We start from the raw sequence: 11,889 nt of genomic DNA on the forward strand, positions 1-11,889 counted from the left end.
TGAAGACGGGGAAATATTTTTAGATATATAATCTTCTTGTTGCTGAAAACTCTATTGAAAGATGTATGTTTGATTGGTCTTTGAAAAAACTCAAGACCATCCATCATCATCGTGTTTTGATACTTTGCCCTTGCTAGGCCTTTTGTGCACGGAATTAAAGTAACACAACTAAGAACCGATGCTAATTTGTAGCCCTCCTCCACCCGCTACCATCTTAGGATCAAAAAATTTTAAAAAGAAAAAGACACAATAAATAGAAAATATGAAGAAAGGAATGGACTGTGCCCTGAAACGGAATCTATCATACGGTTGCACAAGGATTTATAATAATTTGGTTTAATTAAAACTTTTTGCTCTTTCAAAATCTTTTTAACTACTATAAAGTTTTGTGGCTGGAGTAGATATGTTCTGAAAATTGAAGGACTTATGTGGTAATATATTCATCTGCTACTTGCACCGCTGTATAGTATTAGTAGTCCTCCTTTCAACTTTGAAGTCCCATCCCTCAAAAATCAACCGCCACCCTTCCCGCCACCATCCACAACCCACGTAACACCCACTAACGCCTCCCTCCGCCCCAATACCACCCGCTCAGAAAAAATGGTACAATTCCACGAGAACATAATTACAGACCTTCTGGAAGACCCTCAAGGTGGCTTAGTAATCCTCTCCGCCGGGCTTGGTCTCCACAAGCTAATTGCCGCCCTCCTCCACCTCCACCACCCATCTCAAGGCTCGCTCTTAATCCTATCCGCCTTCCCGTCCCAGAAAACCTCCATCATCCAAAATTATGAGAATACCCTTTCCTCTTCACAAACCCCGTCCGAAATCACCTCCGACCTCCCAGCCCACCATCGCCTCTCCCTCTACTCCTCCGGCGGCATCTTTTTCATCACCACTAGGATTCTTATCGTTGACCTGCTCGCCCGCCGTCTTCCTACCACCGCCGTCGCTGGAATTATACTCCTGAATGCCCATTCTCTCTCTGATACTTCCACTGAGGCCTTTATTGTTAGGATTCTTCGGTCTTCAAACCGAGCCCTCTTCGTTCGGGCCTTCTCCGACCGGCCCCATGCCATGGTTTCGGGCTTTGCTAAAGCTGAACGGACACTTAAGTGTCTTTTCCTCAGAAAACTCCACCTCTGGCCCAGGTTTCAGGTGCTTAATTAGTCCTTTTTTGCATTAAATTTTTTATATTTTCTTTGTTCTTGAGCAATGTTTATCTAAACTTATGCAAAACTTTGCCTAGGTTGTTGATAAAATGTAGATTTGCATCCTTAACCTTTCTGGGTAGTCGTAATTTTCAAATTGATTTATGCGTTTTGTTGATGCTAATTTTATGTAATAACTCATGGCTAATGTCTTGTACACTGCGTTTAAGAAGTTGTACCTTGCTCCTGCTGATTTGACTTTAGAAGCTAGATTCATTTCCTTGTGCTAGAGATGGCTACATTTGCCGACTGTATAGTTGATTGTAGAGTGAGCTTAATCATTTCTTGGAAAGCTTATAACTTCCGAGTTGATATGGAACTTTGCTCCTGTGTCAGCTCTGAAATTTTACCTTTAAGATGTGTTCGTTTCTCTGTCAGAGCTGGAATTTGAACTGTATCCTAAATGAATGTAGCTTTTGTTGGAAAGAATACAAATCCGTTCTCCAATACTGATTCCTGTGGAGAACAAAAACAGTAAAAGAGATATAGCACATCAAAATTTGGGACTTCCTGTCTTTTGATATTCATTTGGTTTTTTAGGTGTATGTTTCACAAGATTTGGAGAGGAATCCACCTGAAGTTGTGGACATAAGGGTGCCGATGTCACCCTACATGATTGGGATTCAGAAGGCAGTGATTGAGGTGATGGATGCATGTCTGAAGGAAATGAGGAAAACTAACAAAGTTGATGTGGAGGATTTGACGGTGGAGAATGGGTTGTTCAAGTCATTCGATGAGATAGTAAGAAGGCAATTGGACCCTATTTGGCATACGTTAGGGAAAAAAACAAAACAGCTTGTTTCAGATTTGAAGACGTTGAGGAAACTTTTGGATTACCTTGTCAGGTACAGAACAAGTAAAACTTATTGGTGATTGATCTGAAATTAATCCTTTTATGGACTTTCTGTGTGTATTACCTCATATATATTTGATGGTGATCACTTGATGTTCTCTACCCATTTACATATTGATGCTCCTGAATTTTGTTTCAGTTAGAATGTTGACCTCGGTCATATTGTTCATATTATGTTTTCCCTTTTTTAATGTCTCAAATTAAGTTACTCATAAGAAGTCTACCAAAAAATCTTAGTAACTTAATGAATTTTGGCATTTGATAAAGTAATCTTTGCAGATCCTGATGCACTCCTAATTAGTTAATATTTTGAGTCAGCAGTAAATTGATCCAGCTACCTCATTGGCGAATAATGGTTACATCTCTTCACAAAAAGTGTATCCCTTGTAATGACTTTAGCACTGGGATGGATAGAGTGGTATGTTTCTCTTTTAATGGCTAGCTGGTAAATATTGACATCGTTCAACCTCTAAATATCTAGAGTTAGTTCATTGTCTGGAAGATCTCGTGAAAATAGTGTTGTATCCTCGAGGCTGGCTTTACATTTCCATTGTTGGTGAGATTCTGTTCAACATTAGGATTTTTGTTGACATGTAGTGCTAAAATTTAAAGGTGCTAGACATGCATTTTGGTGGAGTAGTCGAAGAGAATTCTACGAAGAATAAGATTTCTTGTACTTTTCATTTGCATTTTGCCCGCAATATAAAAACTTACAGGGAAAACATTTTAGGACACATTCTTGTGTTACTTTGAGGTTTCAGAGTTGTTTAACTTTCTTTTGGTGTCTTATTATCTACCATGTGATGAGTAACATTCTTTCATCTGTCTTAGATCTGCCATGAAGTTTCAATTTTACTGTTCTATTTTAACTGAAACTGCTAGATGAAGATGTAGTTTATCCATCCACCTTATAGAAAAGAGTGTAATACCATTTACGATCTTTTAACCCAAAAAATGTGGGGTGAGAGAAGTATTTTATGGGTCCAGAAATGGGAAGCTTTTCCATTTTATCTCCCTCCTTCTATCATTGTTTTCTCTAATAGAAAATGACATGGCATGTGGCCTGAATAGGTATGATGCTGTGACTTATTTGAAATATCTAGATTCACTCAGAGCATCAGAGAGTTTTCGGTCAGTTTGGATATTTGCGGAATCTAGCTACAAGATTTTTGATTTGGCAAAAAAGCGGGTTTTTCGTTTTGGGAGGTTAGATGGTGGGAAATATGTTGGGCAAAGTAAGACTACAGCAACCAAGAAGAGAAAGCTAGAAGACAGCAACAGCGAGAAAGAAGGTGAGTTTTGTGGTCATGGTTTTTTCTTGGGGTAATATTTGTTTGCTTCTTGCTTATGTTGCCAATTTCTAGAGGTAACATATGAATGTTGAATTAGGCAAATCCTTAGGTATTTGTGCTTCTTTTCATTCATATATTCTATTATACTTTGCAGTTCAAGTTCTACGTGCAGCATAGCTGTTTGAATAGTAGGCTAATGAAATATCTTTCTGTGAGGATTATGATTCTCAGCCTCTTCTTTGTGTGCCTTAGTAGTAGTGGGAGCAAGTGCAGATAATGGTGCTGTTTTACAGGAAGTCCTGGAGGAGCCACCAAAATGGAAGGTGTTGCTTGTGAGTGAGTGGATTCCAATTTTCTTTGCAATTCTTGAAGTTGATTGGTTGAATCATTTTTTGTAGATACCTATCTCAGTTTTCAAGACTTGAAGAGAATCTTGCATGTGACTTTTTTTGGCAGGACATACTTCAAGAGATACAAGAAGAAAGACAGAGGAAATCTTTGTCTGGGGAGGAGCTAATTACAGAAGATTGTGCGTATGATAATGGAATTGTTTTAGTAGCATGCAAAGATGAGCACTCTTGTATGCAGCTTGAGGATTGCATCAATAAGGGCTCCCACAAGGTTCTTCCTATTGCCTTAAATTTCATTGTGTTGCCCATATCATGAACATCTCCTCACTTCATGTTTTTTTTCGTGGATCTCCCAAAATATGAAGAGTGAGACGTTCATTCTGTTGTAAATTTATTGCAAGGGTCAATTACAGTTTCTTTTTTGGAGAAAAATGGCCAAATCCTTTATAAGGGTGATAAACTGCGAATGAGCCAATTTGGCTTTTGTCAGTTACTTTGTGATTTTGCGAGTATCTGAGTTGTAAGAAAATATTTACATACAACTTTTGCTTTTTAGTTGCATTCCATGAGATAAAATGTTGAATCAAGGCAACTGATTTCTGAGCTTGGTTTTTATTATATTTGTATATTTATTCTGTTGGAGAATGTTGAGTCTTTGGTTTTTCTTCTTTTGAAGGTTATGCAGGAGGAATGGAAAAAATATTTGCTTAGCAAAGTAGAGCTGCGCGCTTTACCAAAATGCAATAAAAAGAAAGCAAAAGAACCTAAAGGTTTTGGAATACTTGATGGAGTCATTCCTTCAGCATCTGGACAAAAAGCGGAGATTAGTAGCATAAGCAGGCTGGAGCATGAGGCGCTGCTAGCAGCAGCATCTGAAATTAATAAACAAACCGAAAAGAATAATGCTGCTGAGGATGAACTTCAAACATGCGAGGGTAGTGAAGGACACAAGAGAGCAAGACGGAAAGGAAAGAACAAGAAAACATTAGTAAAGCCTGGTAAAAGTGACAAGAAGTCTGCAAGAAAGAGTAAATCTGAAGCATGTTCTTCTGAAGATGATGACCAAAAAAATCAATGCACTTCAACAGCTGCTGGTGGTTTAATTGAACAGCCTAATGAAGTTACATCTTCCAAGAAATGGTTGCTTCAAAAGCATTGTCAAGGGTTTGATGCTGAACAGCCGATTAAAAATAAGCAGTTTCCACCAGTGCATTTCCATCCCTTAGATACTGATCAGCATATACTTGACATTTTGCAGCCATCTGTCATTGTTGTATACCATCCTGACATGGTTTTTGTCAGACAGATTGAAATATATAAAGCTGAAAATCCCTCAAAAGTAATAAAAGTGTATTTTCTTTTCTATGAGGAATCTACTGAGGTGCAAAAGTTTGAGGCAAGTATACGTAGAGAGAATGGAGCATTTGAATCCCTTATTAGGCAGAAATCAATGATGATGATTCCTGTTGATCATGTGAGTTTCCTAATCTTGTTCGCAAATTTGTTGATTTTAACTCTATGTATTGCCTCTGTGCCACCTCATTTTTTGCCCAATGTAGTCTTCCCTGTAGTGCTCTTACCATGTTTACCAGGATACTAATTGTAGTAATACATTTCAATTAATTTCCTTATTAAGGCCTCAGAACTCATAAAGTTTTGCACTGTTGGCTCTCCTCTGTCTACAATCAGGATATATCTCTAGCGCTGGATTCTTCTGCTGAGCCTCAGTCTATAATTGCCCAAAATTTGATTACTCGAAAGGCAGGTGGAAGAAAGGAAGTTGATAAGGAAACTCAGGTATATGCCCAAAGCCTCTTTTAGTTGATCTTATCAACAATCGAATTTGAAAGGATAGTTTTGTTTTCCATAGGTTATAGTGGATATGAGGGAATTCATGAGCAGCCTCCCCAATGTATTGCACCAAAAAGGCATGCGCATAGTCCCTGTGACACTGGAAGTTGGAGATTATATCCTGTCACCCTTGATATGTGTTGAAAGAAAAAGCATACAAGATCTTTTTGGTAGTTTTGCATCTGGTCGTCTTTACCACCAGGTGGAAATGATGGCCCGCTATTACCGGATTCCAGTTCTACTGATTGAGTTTTCACAAGACAAAAGCTTTTCATTTCAGGTAGCTCTCGAGGTTTGGATTTCTTTGGGTTAGAGGTGGATTTGGATCTGATTTAGTTACATTTGTTTTGCAGTCTGCTAGTGATATTGGTGATGATGTTACGCCAAATAACATCATATCTAAGCTGTCTTTGCTTGCTCTCCATTTCCCTCGTCTTCGCATTGTCTGGTCTCGCAGTTTGCATGCTACTGCAGAGATATTTGCTTCTTTGAAGGCAAATCAGGATGAACCTGATGAGGCCAAAGCAATTAGAGTTGGTGTACCGTCAGAAGAGGGTATTGTGGAAAATGATGTCAGGTAAGCGTTAATTTCTATCACTGTGATGTCAATCAATCTATACACAGTCACGTATAGTTTGCGTGTACCTGCGCATCTCTACTATATAGATGCATATTTCTTTTGACCTCTGATTTTCCAGTTTGTTCAAACCTGATATCCTGCTTTATATTTAAGAGTCTCATATGCATCATATATCACGAGTTGAAAGAAGCTGTCCATAACTTTGTAGGATCGAGACTTCTTCCTTTGAGATCATTTCCTCAGTAAGATTATTCTAAATTTTTCAAAACATGTATCAATGGTTTGATAATTTCCCTTGACTAGAGCTGAGAATTACAATACGGCAGCAGTGGAGTTCCTGAGGCGGCTCCCAGGTGTGACAGATTCCAACTACAGAGCTATAATGGATGCTTGTAATAGCTTGGCAGAACTTGCCCTTGTTCCGGTGGAGAGGCTAGTGGATTTAATGGGAGGTCACAAAGCTGCTAAATCATTGAGAGATTTTCTAGATGCTAAATATCCAACCTTGATCTAAGGCGATGTTCGATTTAACTGTCTGTAATACTGAGTCAATAATCAAGCGGGAACTATTGTTTTTCATTCTTCTCAACTCATGTAATTCATTCATTCTTGAAGATATTGCTTTACATTGTAACTTGGAATGCAGGGATCTTACCTTCAATGAGATTTGCTTTCTGCTGTATACTACCAAAGTAACCAAACTATAATTCGGCTCCTCTTTCTCCAATCAATAGATTACGGTAGCAAAAAAATCTGGGCACATTAGCTTTTTCTGTTTGTCGTCTGAGTGGAATTCTCTCTGTTTTTTGTTTCCTGTTGAGCAGCACCTCATGCTTTGACTTACTGATGTGTATGTTTTCTTAACTTGATCTATGTGCTCAGGAAGTTTTCCCCTCCTCTCTTCCCCACCCAACACCCCCCCCCCCCCCCCCCGCCGCGGGGGTGTTGGAACCTCTAACTTGTAACTGTGATTGCATTTTACGCCTAACTCGCCTACAGGGAGGTGAGATTAGAGCATCAGAAAAATATGCTTGGAAGTTTCTGGCAATCATAGAGCTGTGAGATAAGAGATACTTTTCTAATCAATGCCCCAACCCTCTTACCTTTGTAGTCCACAGCCTTAAAATTCTTGTTTTCTTTGCATTTTTTTTTACTTTAACAATATATTTTTTTAAGAAAAATTTATTAGTTTGAGCATCACCTTGGATTGCCATTTTTCTTCAAAAAATTTTTATATTTTCTGTGAACATATTTTTTAATCATTTTTTTCTTACATATATCAAATCGTTACAATACATTTTTCTATAAAAACTCTAAAAAAAATTCAGGCTCTCCGAACATCAATTGGAATCAAATTCATGTTGCTTTTCATTGTTTAATATGTGTATTATTTTGAACAAGTTGTGCAAAACTTGGTATACCATCCGGAACTATTCTTACTGCAATTAGCTATGCCCTCTTTAGTGGAGCCAATACCATGTAAAATGTTATGCTGGGATTCGTTAGGTGATTTCAGAATTTTCATAGGGAAATTTTCTAGATGCCAACTTCTAAGTTCATTATAGCGTCATTTCGGAATAGAAATTTGCGGAGAGGAAAAGGAAAGAGAGTTTCACCACCAACGGATCCGTGGCGCAATGGTAGCGCGTCTGACTCCAGATCAGAAGGTTGCGTGTTCGATTCACGTCGGGTTCAAAACCCCCGATCCTTACGGATCCTCTTTTTGGCCTTTCAATTTCAACGCGTCAAATTCATGCCACTAATTGTGCTCCGCACCTATGTGACGTCGTTTTATCTCAACAATATTTTCTTCGTCTGTCTCTCTGCGCCATTTTCCCCCCCTCCTGTCTGCTGGAAATGCCGCACATCAGATAAGGTGGCAGTTCCTTTTTTCCGACTTCCTCTCTTTAGCACCAGGCAAGGAGGAAAACGGACGGCGGGCGGGCAAAAAAAATGCACTCTGCTCTCTCTTCTTCTTCTTCCTTTCATGCTCCGCCACGTCTTGGTCCCTCTGGCATGAATGTACTACAAACCCATTACTCCAGCTCTTTCTTCTTCAACCCCATCCCCAACAGAAATCCCATCTCCACAGCCAACGGGCCCTCTTTGCTTTCAACTCAACAGCCATCAAGAAAGTTGCTTTGCATACCACCTGCTGGCAAGTATGTCAGAGAGGATTATCTTGTGGTAATATTCGGTACTCTTTTTTTGTAGCTGATTACATAGTACTGCTATTTTACTGCTCTGTTAGTGGCTGGTTTCTTGGGATTAGGCGGTGCAAAGAATTCATTGTTTAGCATGCAACAACTACAAAGTGTTTTTTCTAGTATATTTTTCATTTTTCTCTTTTTTTCCTGCGAGAAAAAGGAAGCTTTTTTCGATGTTTTTCAGAGGTTTATTGGGGGGTTTTTTGTTTTGCTTCCTTTGTGTAGAAAAAATTGTCTGCTAAAGAAGTTCAAGATCTGGTGAAGGGGGAGAGAAATGTACCACTAATAATCGATTTCTACGCAACATGGTGTGGTCCCTGTATTTTGATGGCTCAAGAACTTGAAATGGTATGGATAGTAATTGGATTCAACTTATATGTTAGCACAATGCCACTTCTTTTTTTTTTTTTTTTTAAATTTTCTCCTTGACTTTCTTGATTCGTATCCTGATGAATCTGTAGTAGAATGTTTCTTCACAAACTAGTTCACTCAAGTCGGAAATGTTTTTAATTGTGCTTGTCATGATAAGATTATGAATTCAAATTTGTTGCTAGAATTGGAAACGTCAGCATGATTACGTGTACGAAAAAGAAAACATCATGACTTCTGATAAATATGGAGGGAAATCATGGAATTCAGTCCAGTTTTTATCCTTGAGAGTGGAAATAATTCCAGATGAGGACTTAGCATTAGTATAAACTCCCCTGTTATTGCAGCCTAATCTTCACTGATGCATCTATGAAAGCTACAGAATGTTTATCTGCTTTTAGACTGGTTTAATAAAGATTTTGAAATGGAGAAGTGCAAAACTAGTGCTGAACAAAATTGCTGGAAAACTTCTACTGGCAAAGATTTCTAAAAAAATTCAGTTATAATGATTGTTTCTGATTAATTCACCATCTGCAGGGAGCCAGTAAATGCAACTATGAAAAGTCTTCTCTTCAAAATGTTGCTGTATCTGGAATGCTGACAAAGACCATACTTCCATGGCATCTATATTACAAGTATATACTTATTTTAAGAACAGTGAAATTGCAAAAAAGATTAAAAAAAAAAAAAAGAAAGAAAAATAAAACCTGCCCAGAAGCTATTGTGTGAGAACTTTGCACTCAATCATCTGAAAGGAGCCAACTTTCAGCTTTATTATGGAGCCAATAATAAATCATTCTCCTTTGATTAAATCCTGCAACTTCAAATTAGGCATCAGCATTTCCCTCAAATGGTGCACATGTAAATGTAACTTTTTTGGAACTGGATGTCAAATTAAGCATTTGTAATATGTTTAGGTGATTTTAGTTTTCAGATGCTTAACTTATATTTGCTTGAGAAGAGTGTGTGATGTGGCATAGATTTCCTCTCAACTTTGTTTTATGTGTTTTAGCTAATTTTCTCAAGAATTCTTTCTTGGGACCTGATTTCTCCTCCTGAAAGAATTGAGAGGAGGTGTATCAAAGCATATTGATTGGCACATGTTGGTATTTTAATAGCTTATATAGTAATATATTGGATTATGTGTTAATTGGGTTAGTTTACATGGTAATCATTTTTGTTTCTTAGTTGAGTTGAACTCTTGATGTTAGATAATCTAAATTTTGCTCCAGTGTAGATAATGAGTTAGGGAGCACATTAGTAAATTATTGCTTGGCTCAACTCTCTTGGATTAAGTTTGATGTGCTAATTGGAAAGTCAAAAGAAAGCTAGGAGACTTATTTCAAAGACTTAAAATGGTGAATTTGGTGTCTTTTGATGATTGAGTTCAGTACTTATGTAACCATGCAAGTATGATTGCCTTCCATCAAGTTTAAAAGTGGGGACATTTATTAATCCATACTCTGTTTTATTTCGATATTTTCATTCTATCTACTATCAAGGGATGTCTATAAAGCTTTTGCAATAAAACATTGCTAGACGTCATATTAATCTATCATAGCCAATTCTGTCCGTAGTATGAGTGGTGAAATTTCAATTCTGCAAGTTGGTTCCCTTGGATTCCTTTCATGCATGTTTTCCAAAGGCTGTACCATTAGATTTGTGGCTGTGGTGAAATTTCAATTCTGCAAGTTGGTTCCCTTGGGTTCCTTTCATGCATGTTTTCCAAAGGATGTACCATTAGATTTGTGGCTAACCATAGCATTAATCAATCTCCACCAATTCTGCTTTACCTTTCACATACAAAGTCTGGGTGGCCTCAGTCAACTAGTAGTATAATTAATGAGCTCTATTGTATTGTCGTGCTGCAGCTTGCCGTAGAATATGAAAACAATGTGCTGATTGTGAAGGTCGATACAGATAATGAATATGAATTTGCCCGTGACATGCAGGTAATTTCGAGGCTTTCTGTTTCGGATTCTTCACTTTTATCTGCTTTTCATGAGCTCCTTTTATTGTTTAAATACATAATATAAGCTACAATATGGAAAGTGCTTGCTGTTTTCCTGTGCTGCATTCTTTTACTATTTCTATAGTGAGATCTTGGTTGCTTTACATTTCATTGCAACTGGTCCTTTCCAGAGCTTTGAAGCTTAGTGCATGCCACCATACCTGGTTTGGTTGTGAAGTTGCTCTAGGAATAGTTTACAATTTTCCATTTTTTCATGTCAAGTCTTTTAGTTTAACAAAATTATTACGGATTTATAATGTGATGTCAGGTTCGTGGGTTACCGACATTATATTTCATCAGTCCAGATCCGCGCAAAGATGCAATAAGAACTGAGGGGCTCATCCCTATACAGATGATGCGGGATATTATTGAGAACGAAATTTGAATGCAGGTTAATTAAGGACCTGCTGGATGATGTAGTCTAAAGAAGCGTCAATGGCTTCTAGAAACATTGTTAAACTGCTCCATTAGTATTGTTGTCATCGTGCTGTAGTAAAATTTTGTAGCCACGTATAGTTCAAAATCATCTAGAGCTTGATGTGCTATGCTGCTAGTGGTCTTGAAGAACCCTGCTGTTTGCAGCTGTTAACTGTGTACTGGAAAATGGCCAATACGCCAGGTCTTTTGTATTATTGTGATTTTCAACTGTGTTGAGGAAGTCTTGTGGATTAGGCTTTCCCGGGAAATTTAGTGCAAGGGGATATTACTATAAGTCTACTGCTATGATTGTTTCGCGGAACTGTAAATGAATCGAGCACTTAACGAAGAGTTCAGGCTCGATTCGTTAAGGGCTCGATTTGAGTTCGATTTTCAATGAATTTGAGCTTGAATTCGAATGGGAATTATAATTTATTTATAGTATCGAATTGAGTTCGAACTTATAGATATTCGGCCAATGTTTTGAAAACCGGACCGGACCGGGCGGTTCGACCGGTTGAACCGCGAACCGGCCATGGCACCGGTCCGGTCCAATGACATTGTTGACTTTGCTAGAAAACCGGTCAAAGACCGGTTGAACCGTGAAAACCGCCGAACCGGATTGAACCGGCGGTTTTCCGGTTTTCAGCTTTCCCTCTTTTTTTTTTTTTTTTTTTAAGTTTTGCAAAATGCAGCTTTCAAGATTCGAACCCAAGACCTTTGTAATAAAAGACCAATGTATTAACCA

At 38.1% G+C, this 11,889-nt stretch overlaps 2 protein-coding genes and 1 non-coding gene across 4 annotated transcripts; all 3 read left to right on the forward strand.

The window, feature by feature from the left end:
* The first annotated feature begins 532 nt into the window (after positions 1-532).
* Positions 533-6,819, forward strand: LOC113779125 (DNA repair endonuclease UVH1). Its single transcript, XM_027324580.1, has 10 exons — positions 533-1,158; positions 1,752-2,056; positions 3,136-3,356; positions 3,612-3,688; positions 3,813-3,977; positions 4,383-5,180; positions 5,396-5,503; positions 5,577-5,837; positions 5,911-6,134; positions 6,441-6,819. Exons 1-10 carry the CDS (start codon positions 601-603, stop codon positions 6,649-6,651), a joined length of 2,928 nt encoding a protein of 975 aa, XP_027180381.1. The 5' UTR covers positions 533-600; the 3' UTR covers positions 6,652-6,819.
* Positions 6,820-7,760: 941 nt separating this feature from the next.
* Positions 7,761-7,832, forward strand: TRNAW-CCA. Its single transcript has one exon. It is a non-coding gene; the product is annotated as a tRNA-Trp (tRNA).
* A 103-nt stretch (positions 7,833-7,935) lies between these two features.
* LOC113779648 (thioredoxin-like protein CITRX, chloroplastic) lies at positions 7,936-11,441 on the forward strand. Of its 2 annotated transcripts, XM_027325313.1 has the most exons (4): positions 7,938-8,324; positions 8,570-8,692; positions 10,585-10,665; positions 10,993-11,441. In XM_027325313.1, the coding sequence occupies exons 1-4, from the start codon at positions 8,091-8,093 to the stop codon at positions 11,107-11,109; spliced, it is 555 nt and encodes a 184-aa protein (XP_027181114.1). In that variant the 5' UTR covers positions 7,938-8,090; the 3' UTR covers positions 11,110-11,441. The 2 variants fall into 2 exon arrangements, with proteins under 2 accessions (XP_027181115.1, XP_027181114.1); XM_027325314.1 differs by lacking the exon at positions 8,570-8,692 and having other exon boundaries at positions 7,936-8,324.
* Positions 11,442-11,889: the final 448 nt, after the last annotated feature.

Source organism: Coffea eugenioides, chromosome 8, assembly GCF_003713205.1.
Source record: "Coffea eugenioides isolate CCC68of chromosome 8, Ceug_1.0, whole genome shotgun sequence".
Taxonomy (NCBI): Eukaryota; Viridiplantae; Streptophyta; class Magnoliopsida; order Gentianales; family Rubiaceae; genus Coffea; species Coffea eugenioides.